The 20,263-nt window shown below is 42.8% G+C and overlaps 1 protein-coding gene across 3 annotated transcripts in view; it reads right to left on the bottom strand.

The window, feature by feature from the left end:
* Window positions 1–634: 634 nt before the first annotated feature.
* The window catches only part of cfap20dc (CFAP20 domain containing), a 60,054-nt gene continuing 40,425 nt past the window's right edge, over window positions 635–20,263 (bottom strand). For 2 of the 3 annotated variants that reach the window (XM_035778279.2, XM_035778278.2), the window contains 4 exons: window positions 16,097–16,345; window positions 14,500–14,561; window positions 3,769–3,872; window positions 635–1,060 (listed from right to left, as the gene is read on the bottom strand). In XM_035778279.2, coding sequence (XP_035634172.1) covers window positions 939–1,060; window positions 3,769–3,872; window positions 14,500–14,561; window positions 16,097–16,345 — 537 coding nt within the window. In that variant the 3' untranslated portion in view covers window positions 635–938. The remainder of the gene's footprint in view (window positions 1,061–3,768; window positions 3,873–14,499; window positions 14,562–16,096; window positions 16,346–20,263) is intronic. The other variant, XM_035778280.2, reaches the window with a different exon arrangement.

The following is a 20,263-nucleotide window of genomic DNA, read 5'->3' on the forward strand; positions in this document are numbered from 1 at the left end:
GTAGGCAAAGTCCAGGGGCGGATTGGCCATCTGGCACTTTTGGAAAATGCCAGATGGGCTGGATAATTTTATTGTTAGATGGGCTGGTTGAAATTGACACACACCAACATATTTTTTTCTTGGACATATTAGGTGAAACAACTAATTTCTTGAATAGGCCTACCTCAGTAGTCTATATATTATACGTATATATTAATAAAGCACTATGAATTACTTTATAAGATGATTGCTTATGATTTGGGTCAGACTAAAACATGGGCCGGTGCCACCAACTGCAAAAGTTAGTGGCACCAGTGCCACCAGGGGAAATGTTAGTCTGATGCACTGTAATAGTAATAAACACTTACTGTTGATTCAGGGGAACACATTTGACAGGCACTCATCTGCAATACAGCCTAAATCATTGGCTTGGCTTTTATAATGTATAAGGGTTAAGCAGACAGGCAAGACAAACAGAGAACAAGAAGAAGCACAGAGTGACAGCAGAGAAGATGCTGAGACAGATACGGCGAGTTGGCGGCGCACACAGCGACGTGGGCTGGCGTCGATCCAATGCCAGGGCCAAATTCTTCTCCCAGTCCGCCCCTGGCTAAGTCTAACCACTTAAATTGAACAAAGGACAAAAACATTTGAGCCAAGGGTAAAGCAAACACGTTTAATCACAAATATGTGTAGAGGACACACATATTACTGCATACACACTATACAGTACAGAACACTTCAAAAAGTCACTGTATAAACAATTAATTACAAGAGCATCCTCACCATTCCATATTAAATACAACCGGGGATAACAGAATGGTATAAATATTTTCTAAGGCTCGTTAATAGTTCAGAAAAGCGTAATTAAGTAAAACAAAAAAAAAAATTTTTTTCCAGTAGTGAACATGCCTGTTCTGTTCTTTTCCTGCATTTTGCTCATCAAAAAGCTTAATGAATTAAACCAGCTCATAGTATTTCCCAGACTGGGGATCAAAGTAGCAGTTAAGCGAGGGATCATAGAGCAGATTCAGGTACTCCTCCTCGTCCTCATTTCCCCCATTCACTGATCCATCAGCCCCTGAAACACAAACAGGAGGAACATGCAGTTATGACATACCATAGCATGCACATACATCATGGGGGGGTAGCCCGACTGGGATGTCAACCTGGCTCCCTACTATTCCAATTTCCAACACCTTAACCGGTTACATTAAGAGGTCCAACCCTTTTTTATTTCCTTTGTCATTTTTTTCTCAGAAGTGCCAAACCTTTTGATGAGATTGCAAAGGTGGCATTTACATGTTTTTATTTGAACCTTTATTTAACTAGGCAAGTCAGTTAAGAACAAATTCTTATTTACAATGATGGCCTACCCCGGCCTCCCCTAACCAGGACGACACTGGGCCAATTAGTGTGCCGCCCTATGGGACTCCCGATCACGGCCAGTTGTGATACAGCCAGGGATCGAACCAGGGTCTGCAGTGATGCCTCTAGCACGGAGATGCAGTGCCTTAGAACGCTGCGTCACTCGGTCATTTAGCTCGCTACATTATAAATTACCCCCCATATATAAATAGAAGAGTACAACTGAACCAGAGGAGGCTGGTGGGAGGAGCTATAGGAGAACGGGCTCATTGTAATGGCTGAAATTGAATAAATGCAACGGCATCAAACTAGGGTTGTAAAAAGCTACCTGGAATTGACCAAAGTTTTGTAATTAACTTTGGTAGTTTATACCTGAATAACTTTTAAAAAATGCATATATAGTATTATTTTATTATATCTGTATCCATATTGTCCATGAGTTTCTAGTGGATAGACCATATCATTCAAGAGAAATACATTCATGAAAAACAATGGCGTTATTTTCAATTAACTCTGCAACTCTTCTAACTGTTGACTGGGTTCACAACTGCCACCAGTTTGACGCCAAAATATTGACATCAAATACATATTGGCATAGTAAAATAAATCAAATGTGTAAAAAATATATATAAAGGATATTTCATGCTGAAACCATCATATTAAACACCAATGGTGTTCACTAAGTTGATGGTTTATATTTAAGATCATGTTTTACAGCTTTGTCATTCTATTTTTATTTTAAAATCATCTTATTTAATATATTTTACACGTGATTATTACAGACACCTGTGATAATTTGAAGTACCCACTTGATGTCTTGTGATAGATTACATAAAATCCTTGAAATATACCAACATTCTGGTAGTTTACTGGTAAACTTAGAAAGTTTCCAATAATATACCCTCTTTTTGCAACCCTATATCAAACACATCAAACATATGGAAACCACGTTTGTGTCACGCCCTGGTCGTAGTATTTTGTGTTTTTCTTCATGTATTTGATCAGGCCAGGGTGTGACATGGGTTTTTGTATGTGGTGTGTAGATAGTGGGATTGTAGCTTAGTGGGGTGTTCTAGGTTAGTCTATGGCTGTCTGAAGTGGTTCTCAATCAGACGCAGGTGTTTATCGTTGTCTCTGATTGGGAACCATATTTAGGCAGCCATATTCTTTGGTTGTAATTGTGGGTGATTGTCCTGAGTGTCTTGATGTCCTTGTGCTGTGTTAGTTGACACAAGTATAGGCTGTTTTCGGTTTTCGTTTAGTTTATTGTTTTGTAGTGTTTGTGTTTATTCGTGTTTACGTTGTGTGATTAAACATGGATCGCAATATACACGCTGCAGTTTGGTCCGACTCTCCTTCACCATATGAAAACCGTGACAGTTTGACTCTGTTCCATTTACTCCATCCCAGCCATTACAATGAGCCCATCCTCCTATAGCTCCTCCCACCAGCCTCCTTTGGACTGAACAAGCGTTCCGATTTCCTCTGAGGAAATATTCCTTTTGGCGAGAACTGAACAAGACCGTGTATGAACTGTAAGTGCACGGCTGAAGAGACGGCCAACACCAGACCCGAGCAGTGTAAGCCACGAATCTGTACCCCTACTACCCTGTGAACAGAACTATTTAGTGGGCTTAAATGGTTCCTGGGAGGCTGTAAGGGTCTGCTGACCTTGGGACCCAGGTGAATCTTAACTTCTCCTCTGCCATTTCAGACACTCTCTTCACATCAATCAGCACAGCCACGTTTAGGATCCTCATACCTCAGAATACCGCACAGACACATTCTGAAAGCTGTTAAATAAAAAAGGTGATGTAATTTCCAACCCCTTGCTTTAACCGCCATTATTTTAGTTGTTAAATTGACGGGCAGTTAACTACTTAAAAAGGTAATGGAATGCTCTGGGAGAAACATTGTGTCTAATTGGAAACTCCAATGGATGATAATGAAAACTAATTATGAGACACAATGTGTCAGAGGTTTAAAATGATGTTGTAAATTGGAAAGGTTTTGCCAATTAACCCCGGCAGGCGTGTCTTTGGAAGCGCAGCCTTGTAACGAGACTTGTCTCTGACCTGTGGAGTCACGGAGAGAACAGAAAGCTGCAGCCTCCTGGGATCTATAGCCCTAATTGGTCCTAGTTTTTTTGGGTCTCCTTGCTCTGCCTCGTTTCCACCCTGTGTCTTCTTTAAAGAGAGCCTTAACATTTCAGCCTGCCTAACTTCTGACACCTGTGAAACATTTCCATTAGCAGAATGTGACGGTGGTGCCATTTCACAGGTTTCTGAGAACAATAAAAACAATATGGATTCTATAGGTTTACGTGTGTGTGTGTGTGTGTGTGTGTGTGTGTGTGTGTGTGTGTGTGTGTGTGTGTAGGACAAGGAGTTTGGTGTTGGAGGTGGTGAGCCAAGCCTGCACCTCTGGTCGGGGGTCCACTCCGATGGTCCCTTGTGCCCTCTGACCCCTTCCCTTTTTTCTGGCTAGGAGGAATAATGGGAGGGCTGAGGACATCCATCCATTCCCTAGAGGCAATAGGCATCAGAACACAGTCATCACTACAGAGATGCTATCAGATAATTAGGAATTCATAATATTAGTTGCGGTGGAGGTCAATTGACAATTTGTGAATAGCGGATAATGTCAAAAAAGGAGGACAGTTTTAATCAATCAGGAAACTCCCATCCCTGTTACCAACACCAATAAAAGAGATTTGGGAGGCAAGAATACATTCTACCATTCCAGTGTTTAATTGCTATATTGTAATTACTTTGCCACCATGGCCTATTTATTGCCTTACCTATCTTATCTTACCTCATTTGCACATGCTGTATATAGATTTTTCTACTGTATTATTGACTGTATGTATGTTTATTCCATGTGTAACTCTGTGCTGTTGTATGTGTCGAACTGCTGTGCTTTATCTTGGTCAGGTCGCAGTTGTAAATGAGAACTTGTTCTCAACTAGCCTACCTGGTTAAATAAAGGTGAAATAAAATAAATAAAATACTGTAGGGATCGCACCTGATGATCTTTCCATGAGGCCCACTAAAGCCTCCCATCTCTTTTGTTCTTTAGACTAGACCACCATGTGCCATCACTAACCTCCCCATCCACTGCCCTTGGGCCTCCCAGCCCATCTCCTCTGTTCTGTTCTAACGGGCTCAACAACCGAGAACTTGTCTGTAGGACCATTTGTCAGACACAGACACATGCTGTGATTTCACACAAGTGTCTGCACACCACATGTACCAATCAAAAGTTTGGATACACTTATTCATTCAAGGATGTTTCTTTCTTTTTACTATTTCCTACATTGTAGAATAATAGTGAAGACATCAAAACGATGAAATAACACATACGGAATCATGTAGTAACCAAAAAAGTGTTAAACAAATCAAAATATATTTTATATTTGAGATTCTTCAAAGTAGCAAGCCTTTGCATTGATGACAGCTTTGCACACTTTTGTCATTCTCTCAACCAACTACATTGGGTAGTCACCTGGAATGCATTTCCATTAAAAGATGTGCCTTGTTAAAAGTTCATTTGTGGAATTTCTTTCCTTCTTAATGCGTTTGAGCCAATAAGGTACGGATGGTATACAGAAGATAACCCTCTTTGGTAAAATACCAAGTCCATATTATGGCATGAACAGCTCAAATAAGCAAAGAGAAATGACAGTCCATCATTACTTTAAGACGTGAAGGTCAGACAATGCGTAAAATTTCATGAACTTTGAAAGTTTCTTCAAGTGCAGTCACAAAAACCATGAAGTGCTATGATGAAACTGGCTCTCATGAGGACCGCCACAGGAAAGGAAGACCAAGAGTTACCTTTGCTGCAGAGGGTAAGTTCATTAGAGTTAACTGCACCTCAGATTGCACCTCAAATAAATGCTTCACAGAGTTCAAGTAACAGACACATCTCAACATCAACTGTTCAGAGGAGACTGTGTGAATCAGGCCTTCATGTTCGAATTGCTGCAAAGAAACCACTACTAAATGACACCAATAATAAGAAGAGACTTGCTTGGGCCAAGAAACACAAGCAATGGACATTGGACCGGTGGAAATCTGTCCTTTGGTTTGATGAGTCCAAATTTGAGATTTTTGGTTCCAACCGCCGTGTCTTTGAGACGCAAAGTAGGTGAACGGATGATCTCCGCATGTGTGGTTCCTTAAAATGAAAAGCTAAAATGTCTTGAGTCAATAATTATTCAACCCCTTTGTTATAGTAAGCCTAAATACATTTGCTTAACAAGTCAGATAATAAGTTGCATGGACTCACTCTGTGTGCAATAATAGTGTTTAACATGATTTTAAAATGATTATCCCAGCTCTGTACCCCACACATACCACACACACGTAAGGTCTCTCAGTTGAGTAGTGAATTTCAAGCACAGATTCAACCACATACATGCATCCTGTTTACAATAAGGCACTAAAGTAACTCCGCAAAAAGAAATTGCCAAAGAAATTATGTTTTGTACTTAATACAAGGCAAATCCAACACAACACATCACTGAGTATCACTCTTCATATTTTCAAGCATGGTGGTGGCTGCATCATGTTATGGGTATGGTTGTCATCGACAAGTACTAGGGATTTTTTTGGAGGCGAATAAAAATAAGCGGAATAGTGCTAAGCACAGGCAAAATCCTAGAGGAAAACTTGGTTCAGTCAGCTTTCTAACAGACACTGGGATACAAATTCACCTTTCAGCAGGACAATTACCTAAAACACAAGGCCAAATATACAGTTGAAGTCAGAAGTTTACATACACTTTAGCCAAATACATTTAAACTCAGTTTATATGCAAGAGGCCCGTATACTGCCTTCCCTGTGCTCCATTCTCCCCTTCCAGCACTACCGTTGGAGTTAGAAATTAAACAATTAAATGTAAGTATATAGTGATGTATGGTGGAAACTGGAGAAAAAGAGGCAAGACAGTATCATTGTATAGTAAATTACTACATTAGACACCATCCAGACAAGTATCACCTTTAAGCTAGTCTTCAATGTTTTTGTACTTTCTTTGCCTCAGGATAAAAGTTGCTTCAGAGAACATCATGGGAGGTTTATGAAGTTTTGAATGAAACTTATTTTCTTCTCGAAGGTTTAATTTAGTGGCATCATGTTTCAAAGTGGGATTAAAATGGATTTAATTGTTAAAATTGAGTGTCACTAGTCTTTGTGGTAGTCAGAGGGACAGTATTATACCTTGTACTGCTGGGGGACAGACGTACTGAGAGGAGCAATAGTCTTCCTCCTACACACAAGAGATGAGGGTGAAGGAGCACTGCAGACTGCATCAGCGTGTGTGTGTGTTGTGTGTGTCACCCTACTGCTACCAGCAGGGTTCTCTCTCTCTCCCATTTATATCAGAGGTCAATGCAACAGACAGAACTGAACCAAAGGCTATCTCCTTCCCACTACTTTTAGCCCCGTCTCCTAAACTCTTGACTTTCAGAACGACACCTTTATGGTTGAAGTTGATTCCTAGTTGACAATCTCAAAAAGACCCTGTCTTACTGATGGCTTGAGGCCAGTTGTTCAACTAGGAGCTAAAAGGAATGAGTCAAGTAAGTCACTGATAGTTTGAACACATCCGAAAGTAAACTGTCCACAGGTTTTAGGACATTTGTGAACGTGATAACAGCTAAGAAGTATTTTCCATTGGAGCGGTAAAGTTGCTTTCCTCTATGTCTTGGCTTCCCCCTTCTCTTCCACCAGTTAGCTCTGATCTTTGATATTCAAAATGAACAGTGACTATAAGTTGATATGATCTCATCACTTGACTGAGATGTGTAACTCTCTCCTCCATTCTAACAGTGTGGCTGCGGAATACATTTAGGTAAAATATGGACGTCTCGAATTTCAATCTCTAAACTGGGAAAACAGCATGCTTCCACTGAGGTAGTTTTTTGTAAATACATCTATCTACACACTCACAAATACAGCAATTCTATACCTCTGTCAGATATAGATCCTACTTGATTTTCAATTTCAACTTCAAGGACTAGATAGTAACCCTCCCCCATTGTGTCCCTTAGAAATACATCATCACTTCTTCTCCAGACCGAAGCTAAAATCAAATATATTCCAAATAATATTTCCTTCCCCTACCGGAGCCATTTACACACTCCCACTTCCCTCTGACTCCACACTGGGAGACACAAAGCACAGGCAGATTTAATGGAAGCTATTTTCAAGGACAACGCAGCTCAACGCTGCAGACAGCAGCTACCTACCTGCAGGGAGAGGAAATTGTTAAGTGGGACTGGACGAGAGACTGTAGATTGAATTGTTAAGTCATTATATTCATGGCATAAAAGTGAACTGGAGATGGGAAGAAATAAATCAGCTTTTTTTTTTTACCTGACAGAAGATGAAGGTCCCTTTTAGTAAGTATTTTACCTTGAGGTTAGTGTAAAAAAAAAAAAACATTATCTATAGTGTACCCAGCAAACCAAAATTGGTTCTGCAGAGGTTCCCAGAACATTCGTTAGGTTGCGGCAAATGTTCTCATAACACAAAAACTGTCCAGTTGTGCTGATGATAAAACATAAGCCTGATGTTGCCGGAACGTTCCCAGAACACATTTAGTATTTTCTTTAAAAGTACCTAAAATGCTTATTTAGGCGAGAACATTGTGGGGATATGACAAGAGAGGTTCCAAAAACACACACAAAAAAACAAGCAAACAGAAAAACTGTCCAGTTGTGCTGACATTCAGATAATATTTGTATCAGATTGCACAAAAAATGAGTTTGATGTTGACAGAACAGCCTGTCTGAGTTCTTTAAAACGTTGATTTGCTGGGATCTTAAAATATTTTTTATGTTAATTAAGAGAACATTTCATTTCAAACCTAAAAAAAAAAAATTGTTATCAAAAACATGATTTGAAAGATTTTGAGATGTTGTCATCCTGATGTTAGAAAAAACCCTAACTAGAACTTCATGGTAATCTTAGCTAATGTTCTGCCAATATTCCCGGTTTGCTGGGTATACTCCTACAGTACATCTGTGCTTGGAGCTGGAGATGAAAGAAAACGGATGTTGGCACTTCTATCTCTTTTGAAAATAGACTTTGTAAAAAGACGATTCTGTGTTCAGTGAGAATGCATCAGATTCTATCTTCAGTGAGAATATCTCCATTTCTCCATGACAGGGTGTTTAGGAGATGCAACGCTTGTTTACCAGCCAGAGGCAGAAGGCACAGATATCACACACAGTGGAACATGGTAAATGTGTCAGAAAAGCACTGACAAAACTACAGCAGGGAGCAGCAGCACCGTTTCAACTGTCAAACTTTACCACTCCAAATAACTGACAGTGGAGCCTTGCAGACAATGGTGCCAGTCAGGACACTTAAGACCGAAGATTTCACTTTTGGGCTTTCAGAACACAAAACACCTTTGGGGGTCTGTCTGAATACAAAAGAAAGAAAGAATAAAAGAGAGGAGAAGAGAAAGAACAGACAATATTTCCACTGACAGAGAGATAATTAAAGCTCGTTGTCGTGCCACATCCCACACCTCTCAGATCCACTGCAGCTGTACTTGAATACAGTAACACACATTCAGTCATCACCTATATAGTGTTTGTAGTATTTCTGTCGTAAATACAGGCCACTAGTGGATAGGGTTCGGTTAACAAGCCTATACTTAAAAAATATAAGCTTATACTTGAGTACACTCTTAGAAAACACGGTTCTATGGGAACCCTTTTAGGTTCTAGATGGCACTTTTTTTTTTCTAAGAGAGTGTACTCAAATCTGCCTCAGGGCGCAGTCAAGCAGAAACACAAGCACTCAGTCTGAACATTTGAAAGACAGAGACCGTCTCAAGGACAGAAGGTTTAGTGAACTTGAGTGAAATGAAACAGAAGTATGATACAAACCAAATTGAACCTCAAAAACACCAGGTGACTGCAATTTTGTTGCCAGGTTCATTCAACAGTCATGTGGTTTAACACCACAAAGGAGCACGTGATACATCATGGGGACAGAGATATATACACCAGGAAGCCTTCCCTGCCTTTCATCAATAAATCAGACATGTTTGAGCCAACAGGAACCATGCATAATTCAACCTGGAGACAGGTGATGCAACACTTTTGTCATCCTTTGTAACATGTTGGTGGCGCTGCACGTGTGTCCTCAGAGAGAGAGAGAGAGACGGAAAGAGAGAAAGGGAGAGAGAGACCCACGAAGAATTTGAAAACATAAAGACAGAGCGAGCGAGAGAGCGGGTTGTGTGCTAATGAGTGACAACAGCCCTGCATCTAATTGAGAGGCGAGCAGAGAGGATGACAAGAAGAGCTCTAATGAGTAATGGCAATGGCATCCTGTAAGATGAGGTGAGGTGAGCCAGACCCAAGCCCAGGTGATGACAGCCAAGTAATGACAGCCAGGTGACTGGTGTATTAGACCTCTGTGTGTTTGGGCCCTGCGCCAACGGAAACACTAACTAACTCGGTGCTAATCATCCGGGACAGCCTTGGCTAATGAGACACTGACGCACTGCTACAGGTGGGAATCTGTTAGTATGTGTTCATATTTACATGTTGTTTACGGTTTCATACACTTGTCAGGAAGGGTCTGGGTCTCTTGACTGATTCTGAATGGACAGATAGAATGAACGCGCCATACATCCATTCTCACTTCAGGATCAGTGAATTATTTCATTTATTCTTTATTTAACTAGGCAAGTCAGTTAAGAACGAATTCTTATTTACAATGACGGCCTACTGGGGAACAGTGGGTTAACTGCCTTGGTCAGGGGCAGAACAACAGATTTGTACCTTGTCAGGGGATTCAATCCAGTAACCTTTTGGTTACTGGCCCAACGCTCTAAGCACTAGGCTACCTACCTCCCCGATTTCACATCATAGATAACGTTACGGAAGAGATTTGATGGAAAGGGAGGTTACATCATTTACAGGCTGAACATATTGGCTACCTTTAAACAGTTGGCGGAGGACCCGTATTGATCGCAAATTCAAAAAGGATGAAACCTCCTCCACCCAACCTAATACGTAATCTGCTCGAGGGGATTAGTCAACCGGCTCATACGTTGCGACGTCCCCTGAATGCCCATCTGCTAGCCTGCTAGCCGCGGCCAGCTAGCTGTCTAGAGCATATTGGACTGTAAGCTCAATAGATCCATTTGCCAATTGAACCCCTCTGCTACACGGAACCCTACTAATCCATCACGACTGGTCTGTCGACGGAACCACACGAGGCAAAAACAGACTTTCCTCCGTCACGACGTCCCTCTAAGGCCCATCTGCTAGCTTGCTAGCCCCGGCCTGCTAGCTGTCTGAATCGCTGTGTCTCCAGCCTGCCCAACCACTGACTGGACCCCTATGATCACCTATGATCACTAATATCAATATGCCTTGTCCATTACTGTTCTGGTTAGTGATTATTGTTTTATTTCACTGTAGAGCCTCTAGCCCTGCTCAATATGCCTTAACCAACCATTTATGCGATGACATCACCTGGTTTAAATGTTTCTAGAGACAATATTTCTCTCATCATCACTCAATGCCTAGGTTTACCTACAATGTACTCACATCCTACCATACCTTTGTCTGTACATGATGCCTTGAATCTATTCTATCGTGCCCAGAAACCTGATCCTTTTACTCTCCGACCCGAAAGCACTAGACGACCAGTTCTATTAGACTTGAACCGTACCCATATCCTACTTCTCCTCTGTTCCTCTGGTGATGTAGAGGTTAATCCAGGACCTGCAGAGCCTAGCTACACTCCCACCCCCAGGTGCTCTCATTTGTTGACTTCTGTATCCGTAAAAGCCTTTGTTTCATGTATGTTAACATTAGAAGCCTCCTCCCTAAGTTTGTTTTATTTTCTGCTTTAGCACACTTTGTCAACCCAAATGTCTTAGCCATGTCTTAATCCTGGCTTAGGAAGACCACCAAAAACCCTGAAACTGCCAAATGGGGCGGAGTTGCAATCTACTGCTGAGATAGCCTGCAGAGTTCTGTCTTACTAACCAGGTCTGTACCCAAACAATTCAAGCTTCGACTTTTGAAAATACACCTTTCCAGAAACAAGTCTCTCACCATTTGCTATAGACCACCCTCAGCCCCCAGCTGCGCCCTGGACACCATATGTGAATTGATTGCCCACCATCTATCTTCAGAGCTCGTGCTGCTAGGTGACCTAAACTGGGACATGCTTAACACCCTGGGCCATCCTACAATCTAAGCTAGATGCCCTCTCACACAAATGATCAATGAACCTACCAGGTACAACCCCAAATCCGTAAACACGGCACCCTCATAGATATCAATCTATCCTACATGCCCTCCAAATAGACCTCTGCTCTTTTCAACCAAGATCTCAGCAATCACTGCCTCATTGCCTGCATCCGTAATGGGTCTGCAGTCATAGACCACCCCTCATCACTGTCAAACGTTCCCAAAAACACTTCAGCGAGCAGGCCTTTCTAATCGACCTGGCAGGGGTATTCTGGAATGATATCGACCTCATTCCATCAGTAGAGGATGCCTTGTTATTTTTTCAAAGTGCCTTCCTCACCATCTTAAATAACCATGCTCCATTCAAAAAAATTAGAACAAGGAACAGATACAGCCCTTGGTTCACTCCAGACCTGACTGCCCTTGACCAGCACAAAAACATCCTGTGGCGTACTGCATTAGCATCAAATAGCCCCCACGATATGAAACTTTCAGGGAAGTTAGGAACTAATATACACATGCAGTTAAGAAAGCTAAGGCTAGCTTTTTCAAACAGAAATTTGCATCCTGTAGCACAAACTCAAAACAGTTCTGGGACACTGTAAACTCCATGGAGAATAAGAGTACCTCCTCCCAGCTGCCAACTGCACTGAGGCTAGGAAACACTGTCACCACCGATGAATCCACTATAATTGAGAATTTCAATAAGCATTTTTCTATAGCTGGCCATGCTTTCCACCTGGCTACCCCTACCCCGGAGAACTGCCCAGCACCCCCCAAAGCAACTCGCCCAAGCCTCCCCATTTCTCCTTCACCCAAATCCAGATAGCTGATGTTCTGAAAGAGCGGCAAAATCTGGAACCCTACAAATCATCCGGGCTAGACAATCTGGACCCTCTCTTTCTAAAATGATCTGCCGTTGCAACCCCTATTACTAGCCTGTTTAACCTCTCTTTTGTATCGTCTGAGATCCCCAAATCTTGGAAAGCTGCCGCGGTCTTCCCCCTCTTCAAAGGTGGAGATACTCTAGACCCAAACTGTTACAGACCTATATCTATCCTACCCTGCCTTTCTAAGGTCTTTGAAATCCAAGTTAACAAACAGATTTACCGACCATTTCGAATCCCACCGTATCTTCTCCGCTATGCAATCTGGTTTCCGAGCTGGTCGCGGGTGCACCTCAGCCACGCTCAAGTGAGCTTCAATGCCATACATCTCTCCTTTTGTTGCCTCCAACTGATCCTAAATGCAAGTAAAACTAAAAGCATGTACTTCAACCGATCGCTGCCAGCACCTGCCCGCCCGTCCAGCATAACTACTCTGGACGGTTCTGACTTTGAATATGTGGACAACTACAAATACCTGGCCTCCCGGGTGGCGCAGTGGTCAAGGGCGCTGTACTGCAGCGCCAGCTGTGCCATCAGAGTCCCTGGGTTCGCGCCCAGGCTCTGTCGTAACCGGCCGCGAGGTCCGTGGGGCGACGCACAATCGGCCTAGCGTCGTTCGCGTCGTCTCATCGCGCACCAGCGACTCCTGTGGTGGGCCGGGCGCAGTGCGCGCCAACCAAGGTTGCCAGGTGCACGGTGTACCCTCCGACACATTGGTGCGGCTAGCTTCCGGGTAGGATGCGCACTGTGTTAAGATGCAGTACGGCTGGTTGGGTTGTGTATCGGAGGACGCATGACTTTCAACCTTCGTCTCTCCCGAGCCCGTACGGGAGTTGTAGCGATGAGACAAGATACTACTACAACAATTGGATACCACGAAATTGTGGAGAAAAAGGGGTAAAAATTAAATAAAATAAAAATAAATTTAAAAAACTACAAATACCTCGGTGTCTGGTTAGACTGTAAACTCTCCTTCCAGACTCACATTAAGCATCTTCAATCCAAAATTAAATCTCAAATCGGCTTCCTACTTCGCAACAAAGCATCCTTCACTCATGCTGACAAATATACCCTCGTAAAACTGACCATCCTACCGACCCTCGACTTCGGCGATGTCATTTACAAAATAGCCTCCAACACTCTACTCAACAAATTGGATGCAGTCTATCACAGTGCCATCCGTTTTGTCACTAAAGTCCCATATACTACCCACCATTGCGACCTGTACGCTCTTGTTGGCTGGCCCTCACTTCATACTCATCGCCAAACCCACTGGCTCCAGGTTATCTACAAGTCTCTGCTAGGTAAAGCCCCACCTTATCTCAGCTCACTGGTCACCATAGCAGCACCCACCCGTAGCATGCGCTACAGAAGTTATATCTCACTGGTCACCCCCAAAGCCAATTCCTCATTTGGCCACCTTTCCTTCCAGGTCTCTGCTACCAATGACTGGAATGAACTGCAAAAATCACTGACGCTGAAGACTCATATCTCTCTCACTAGCTTTAAGCACCAGCTGTCAGAGCAGCTCACAGATCACAGTACCTGTACATTGCCCATCTGTAAATAGCCCATCTAACTACCTCATCCCCATAATGTATTTATTTATTAATCTAGCTCCTTTGCACCCCAGTATCTCTACTTGCACATTCATCTTCTGCACATCAATCACTCCAGTGTTGAATTGGTATATTGTAATTACTTCGCCACCATGGCCTATTTATTGCCTTACCTCCCTTATCTCACCTCATTTGCACACACTGTATATAGACTTTTTCTACTGTATTATTGACTGTATGTTTGTTTATTCCATGTGTAACTCTGTGCTGTTGTATGTGTCGAACTGCTTTGTTTTATTCGTGGCCAGGTCGCAGTTTTAAATGAGAACTTGTTCTCAACTAGTCTACCTGGTTAAATAAAGGTGAAATTAAATAAATAATAATACATTTAAAAAACTCTGCCCTCTTTTTAAAAGACAAAACATTGTTTATGTGTTGTTTATTTTGGGGACAAGATTTGAGGTATGCTCACCTTGGATTGGAGTGTAAGAGTGGGTTCATTTCCTTCTGGTAGTGATGGCCCTGTTTGGCCGGCTGAGAACAACAGAACAAAACGGATGAGGAAAAGAGAACGTCATAATCTACCAGCGATGCTATAATCATTCAGATTCTAATCTCGGCACCCAGAAGACAGTCTCACATGCAGGCTGGCCGCTCACATTTTAATTTAAAGGCTGTCAGTCACCAGAGACTAATAACATAAAAAGATACCCGCCACACACATTTAGCATGTTGCTATCTTTTCTAACTATCTCATACAGTATTATGTGAAATCGCAATCTGCGTAATAACAAAAAGCTTCAGTGCACCTCCCTCAGCTGCCTGATGGGGGCGCTGTGGCTACATATGTTACTACAGAGTGCAAAGGTTCACAGTATTTATCTCAGGACTCTATAATGGCACATTTCCATAAAGGATTTACCCAGTGTTTTACCCAAAATACTTTTCTGTTTCCATCTTCGCGGGCCGGCACCGGTGTCTCACCGGGCCATGGCTCCGGCAGACCTGCTCTCACTTGGGGCCAAAACCAGGCCACTGGTACTTTTTAGCTGGCAATTACATAACATTGGCTAACTGTGGAATTCAACACCTTCTTATAAAGCAACTCTTTTGATTATGCAAGAGTTTGTTGATTTTACTCTCCACAGGTCCTCACGGTCAGCCCTAGCTACGGAAACACCGTTTCTCTAGTATAACAGAGCGGAGTATACCCTAGCGTGACACTGATGTTACAGTCGAAAAAGCAGCAATGTGAACACAGCACATCAAGCTGTCATGGCAGAATTGGGGTGAGCTGATGTAACTTCTCACGGGTTATTGTTCTGTGTTATGCTTTTCATAGGCTCCTGGTGTGTCTGCACCCTAATACAAGCCCACTGTGTTCCCGGAACTGTTGCTGTATTGAAATAACTGTTGTGTAAACAACATGATTGTATTATCACCTCCCACTATATAAGGGACATGAAACCATTTATTCGTTGAGTTCTTCCCTGTGAAACCAGAGGTGGATCTCCCCTGCAGCTTCTTGATGAAAATATTCACTATTATACTATTAGTCTCTATTAGTCTCTGCCTGATCTTTGGATCGTGTTTTCCACAACAAAGGTGAGCAGCCAGCTTGAGAGAGAGAGAGAGAGAGAGAGAGAGAGAGAGAGAGAGAGAGAGAGAGAGAGAGAGAGAGAGAGAGAGAGAGAGAGAGAGAGAGAGAGAGAGAGAGAGAGAGAGAGAGAGAGAGAGAGAGAGAGAGAGAGAGAGAGAGAGAGAGAGAGAGAGAGAGAGAGAGAGAGAGAGAGAGAGAGAGAGAGAGAGAGAGAGAGAGAGAGAGAGAGAGAGAGAGAGCTTGTTTGAATAAGCCCCATTTGCACCTTGATTTATCACTCAGGAGAGCTGCCTGTAAATAAGGGCTTAAGGACATAGGACGGCATAATAGATATCTGGGCCCACTTCATTGCTTCTGCAAATTACAGTATGTGAGTGTGAAATGAGCAACACTAACCCCCTACGTCAATGGCAAACATCCCGAGTAAGACATCTTCACTTGTCCCCCATCTTTGGGGTACATGACTCACCATAGGTATGTGTGTCCAGGTGGATGGCTCATCACTGCTGGTGCTGATGCTGACGTTACATTGGTGGATCTGAGAGGCACTGAGACCTGTTGCTCCTCCCCCCTCCTCTTCTTCCTCCTGCTCCCGCCGTAGACTGGCCAGCATATGTAGCTCCTCCTCCTCCTGCATACGCAGGCTGTCCAACAGACGCAAATCACAGCTACTGGACCCAACAGGCTCATGCCTGCTCTCCGCCCTCTCCTCTCCCACCTTCAAATCGACAACAAACAAAATCAAGATGGATTACACACTGCATTCCAGACATTACAGTAAAGGAATTTGACGGCTTTTTGAATGGGCTTTGTGGTTTGACCATGGTGTGTATCAAGCACATGCCCCAAATTCCTAGAATCTCATTCATCCTTTTTCATCACATCCACAAATAGCAAGTTCTGTTCGATCCGTCCAGTAAGAAGAAACAGGTCAATGACCTGAGCCCAACCAACCCCTGTGTACGTGTAACAAAGATAAGTAATCAGTGTGTTTAAAACAGCATGTCTCAGTTTTCCCATCCGGGGCCCAGCCCAGGCTTGGATATCACCCACTGGCCTGTGGCTTGGCTGGCATGATTGGTGTGTGTGTGTGTGTGTGTGTGTGTACAGTAACTCGTCCAGCTATCGATTCAGTAGGAGGCTTGGAGCTCTGTGGTAACTGGCTTTGTCCGAAAGGAAGAACTGGGGCAACCCTGGAGGTTAAGAGAGGATCAATGGCTGCTGGCGTGAAAGAGAGCCTCACAGGCCAGTGGGAACCGCAACAATCATCTCTGTCTTCTCTCTCTCTCTGACAACATTTCAATCAGGACCCTGACTCTACTGTACCATAGGCTAGCTCAGTGGCTACCACACTGACTCAGTACTGGTACCCCCTGTATATAGGGAAAGGGGGATACCTAGTCAGTTGTACAACTGAATGCATTCAACTGAAATGTGTCTTCCGCATTTAACCAAACCCCTCTGAATCAGAGAGGTGCGGGGGGGGGCTGCCATGATCGACATCCAAGTCTTTGGCGCCCAGGGAACAGTGGGTTAACTGCCTTGCTCAGGGGCAGAACAACAGATTTTTACCTTGTCAGCTCTGGGATTCGATCCAGCAACCTTTCAGTTACTGTCCCAACGCTCTAACCATAGCCTTGTTATTGTTATGTCATTTTCTTGTGTTACTTTTTGATTAGATTTTTTCACTTTAGTTTATTTAGTAACTCCTAACTCTATTCCTTGAACTACATTGTTGTTTAAGGGCTTGGAAGTAAAGTCTACCCCTGTTGTATTTGGCGCATGTGACAAATACAATTTGATTTGAATTGATGGGAGGACAGCTCAACAGCCTTCACTTGGCTACCTGCTGGGGACATGGAGCAGGGTGTGTCAGTGGTTGTAAGACTGCAGCTTACTGGGCTGTGTTCCACTACAATGAGGTGAGGGTTGAGGGGGGTGTCTGAGCCTCATCAGCGACCCAGGCAGCAGGCCTCCTTTGTGGGCTTGGGATCCCTCCACTCCCCTGTCTTTTGTGGACCTCAGGAAGAGTAGCTGCTGTGTCAGCTAGAGCTAATGAGGATCCCTAAAAAATATTTCAACAAATACAAAAATACTGTGCTCTGATCATGGATCCCCTGGTTCCTCTTAGGAGGAGCGGCTGGAAGGCGGGAAGGGAGTGAGCCCCGGGCACCTCAAGGTGTGACAGCTAGCCCCCCACCTCTCTTCACCCTCTCTCTCACCCTCTCTATTTTAAATCGCAGAATCCTTCTCCTCAGCACAGCATGACTGACAAACCTGCTCTTAGATCACTGTTCTGCTCTGCTCTGTACATCACACACTTTAATGTGAGCAGAGGAGATGAGGGGAAGCGAGGGATGAGGGGAGAGACAGGCAGGCAGGCGGGCGGGTGCGACACGGCGTGTCATCATGCCATCAGAAGCTGAACAGCACGATGCCAAGCCCTTTAACAAGCTTCTCTCTACATTTCCTCACTCACTCTTCTTCTATCTAAGCTTCTCTCTCTCTTCTCTTCCTCACTCTCTTCTATCTAAGCCCATCCTGACTGCAACCACTTGAGCATCGGAGAGGAGTCAACCCCGACCATAAAAGAAAGACTGGCACAAAGCAGGGAGCCACATGACTGTCACATCCACTCTTTGTCAAAAGGGACCTTTCCTCTCCCCTGAAAACTCTCTTCAGACTTCTCAGACTTTCCTGTCTGTGTCCCAAACGGCACCATATTCCCTATATAGTGCACTACTTTTGCCCACAGCCCTGGTTAAAAGAATTGCATGTTCCAGGGAATAGGGTGCCATTTGGGACACACACCACATCTTTAATTAAACAGTGGGCTCTCTTCTGTTGTGAGAGGTCAAGGGGAATGACTGTTCTCTCCTACAGTTCTCAGTGATAATTCTACATCCCTCGTTCAACATGCACTCTGCTCCCTCTTTTCTTCTCACTCCCTCGCTCTTTGTGTATCCCTCCACCCACGCCACTGATTCCCTGTTTTCTATCTATTATTAAGCTTTGGCGATATGTCTGTGGGAGAATGAGGATCAACAAGGGGCACAGACAAACTCATTGTATCTATCTGTATCAAAACAGAGATTTATTTTCAGCTGGTCTGGGACATTTCAACCAGCAGACTTGTAACTACATGTTTTCAGAGGGGGGAAATCCAGGAATTTGCAGTGCTTTTCTATTGATAAAACTACTATACAGTATACTACTGTAAACACAGACCACTGAAGAAAAACAATCACAGAGAACTCTAGGTTTAACTAAATAAAGTACTATAGGCACAAGTAGCTAGTAGGAATCTCAGCTTGAAGAAGCAAAACATGAGGCAGACTGAAGAGAAAATATGAGGACATGCTATCCTTTCACCCTTGTGATACATCCATGTCCTGTATATGTGACTACTAGGCTATAACTTGAATATGATACATCCATGTCCTGTATATGTGACTACTAGGCTATAACTTGAATATGATACATCCATGTCCTGTATATGTGACTACTAGGCTATAACTTGAATATGATACATCCATGTCCTGTATATGTGACTACTAGGCTATAACTTGAATATGATACATCCATGTCCTGTATATGTGACTACTAGGCTATAACTTGAATATGATACATCCATGTCCTGTATATGTGACTACTAGGCTATAACTTGAATATGATACATCCATGTCCTGTATATGTGACTACTGATAACTAATATGATACTCCATGGCTATAATAACTTGAATATGATACATCCATGTCCTGTATATGTGACTACTAGGCTATAACTTGAATATGATACATCCATGTCCTGTATATGTGACTACTAGGCTATAACTTGAATATGATACATCCATGTCCTGTATATGTGACTACTAGACTATAACTTGAATATGATACATCCATGTCCTGTATATGTGACTACTAGACTATAACTTGAATATGATACATCCATGTCCTGTATATGTGACTACTAGGCTATAACTTGAATATGATACATCCATGTCCTGTATATGTGACTACTAGACTATAACTTGAATATGATACATCCATGTCCTGTATATGTGACTACTAGGCTATAACTTGAATATGATACATCCATGTCCTGTATATGTGACTACTAGACTATAACTTGAATATGATACATCCATGTCCTGTATATGTGACTACTAGGCTATAACTTGAATATGATACATCCATGTCCTGTATATGTGACTACTAGGCTATAACTTGAATATGATACATCCATGTCCTGTATATGTGACTACTAGGACTATAATAACTTGAATATGATACATCCATGTCCTGTATATGTGACTACTAGGCTATAACTTGAATATGATACATCCATGTCCTGTATATGTGACTACTAGGCTATAACTTGAATATGATACATCCATGTCCTGTATATGTGACTACTAGGCTATAACTTGAATATGATACATCCATGTCCTGTATATGTGACTACTAGGCTATAACTTGAATATGATACATCCATGTCCTGTATATGTGACTACTAGACTATAACTTGAATATGATACATCCATGTCCTGTATATGTGACTACTAGACTATAACTTGAATATGATACATCCATGTCCTGTATATGTGACTACTAGGCTATAACTTGAATATGATAC

The sequence above is a fragment of the Oncorhynchus keta genome, chromosome 10 (genome assembly GCF_023373465.1).
Source record: "Oncorhynchus keta strain PuntledgeMale-10-30-2019 chromosome 10, Oket_V2, whole genome shotgun sequence".
Taxonomy (NCBI): Eukaryota; Metazoa; Chordata; class Actinopteri; order Salmoniformes; family Salmonidae; genus Oncorhynchus; species Oncorhynchus keta.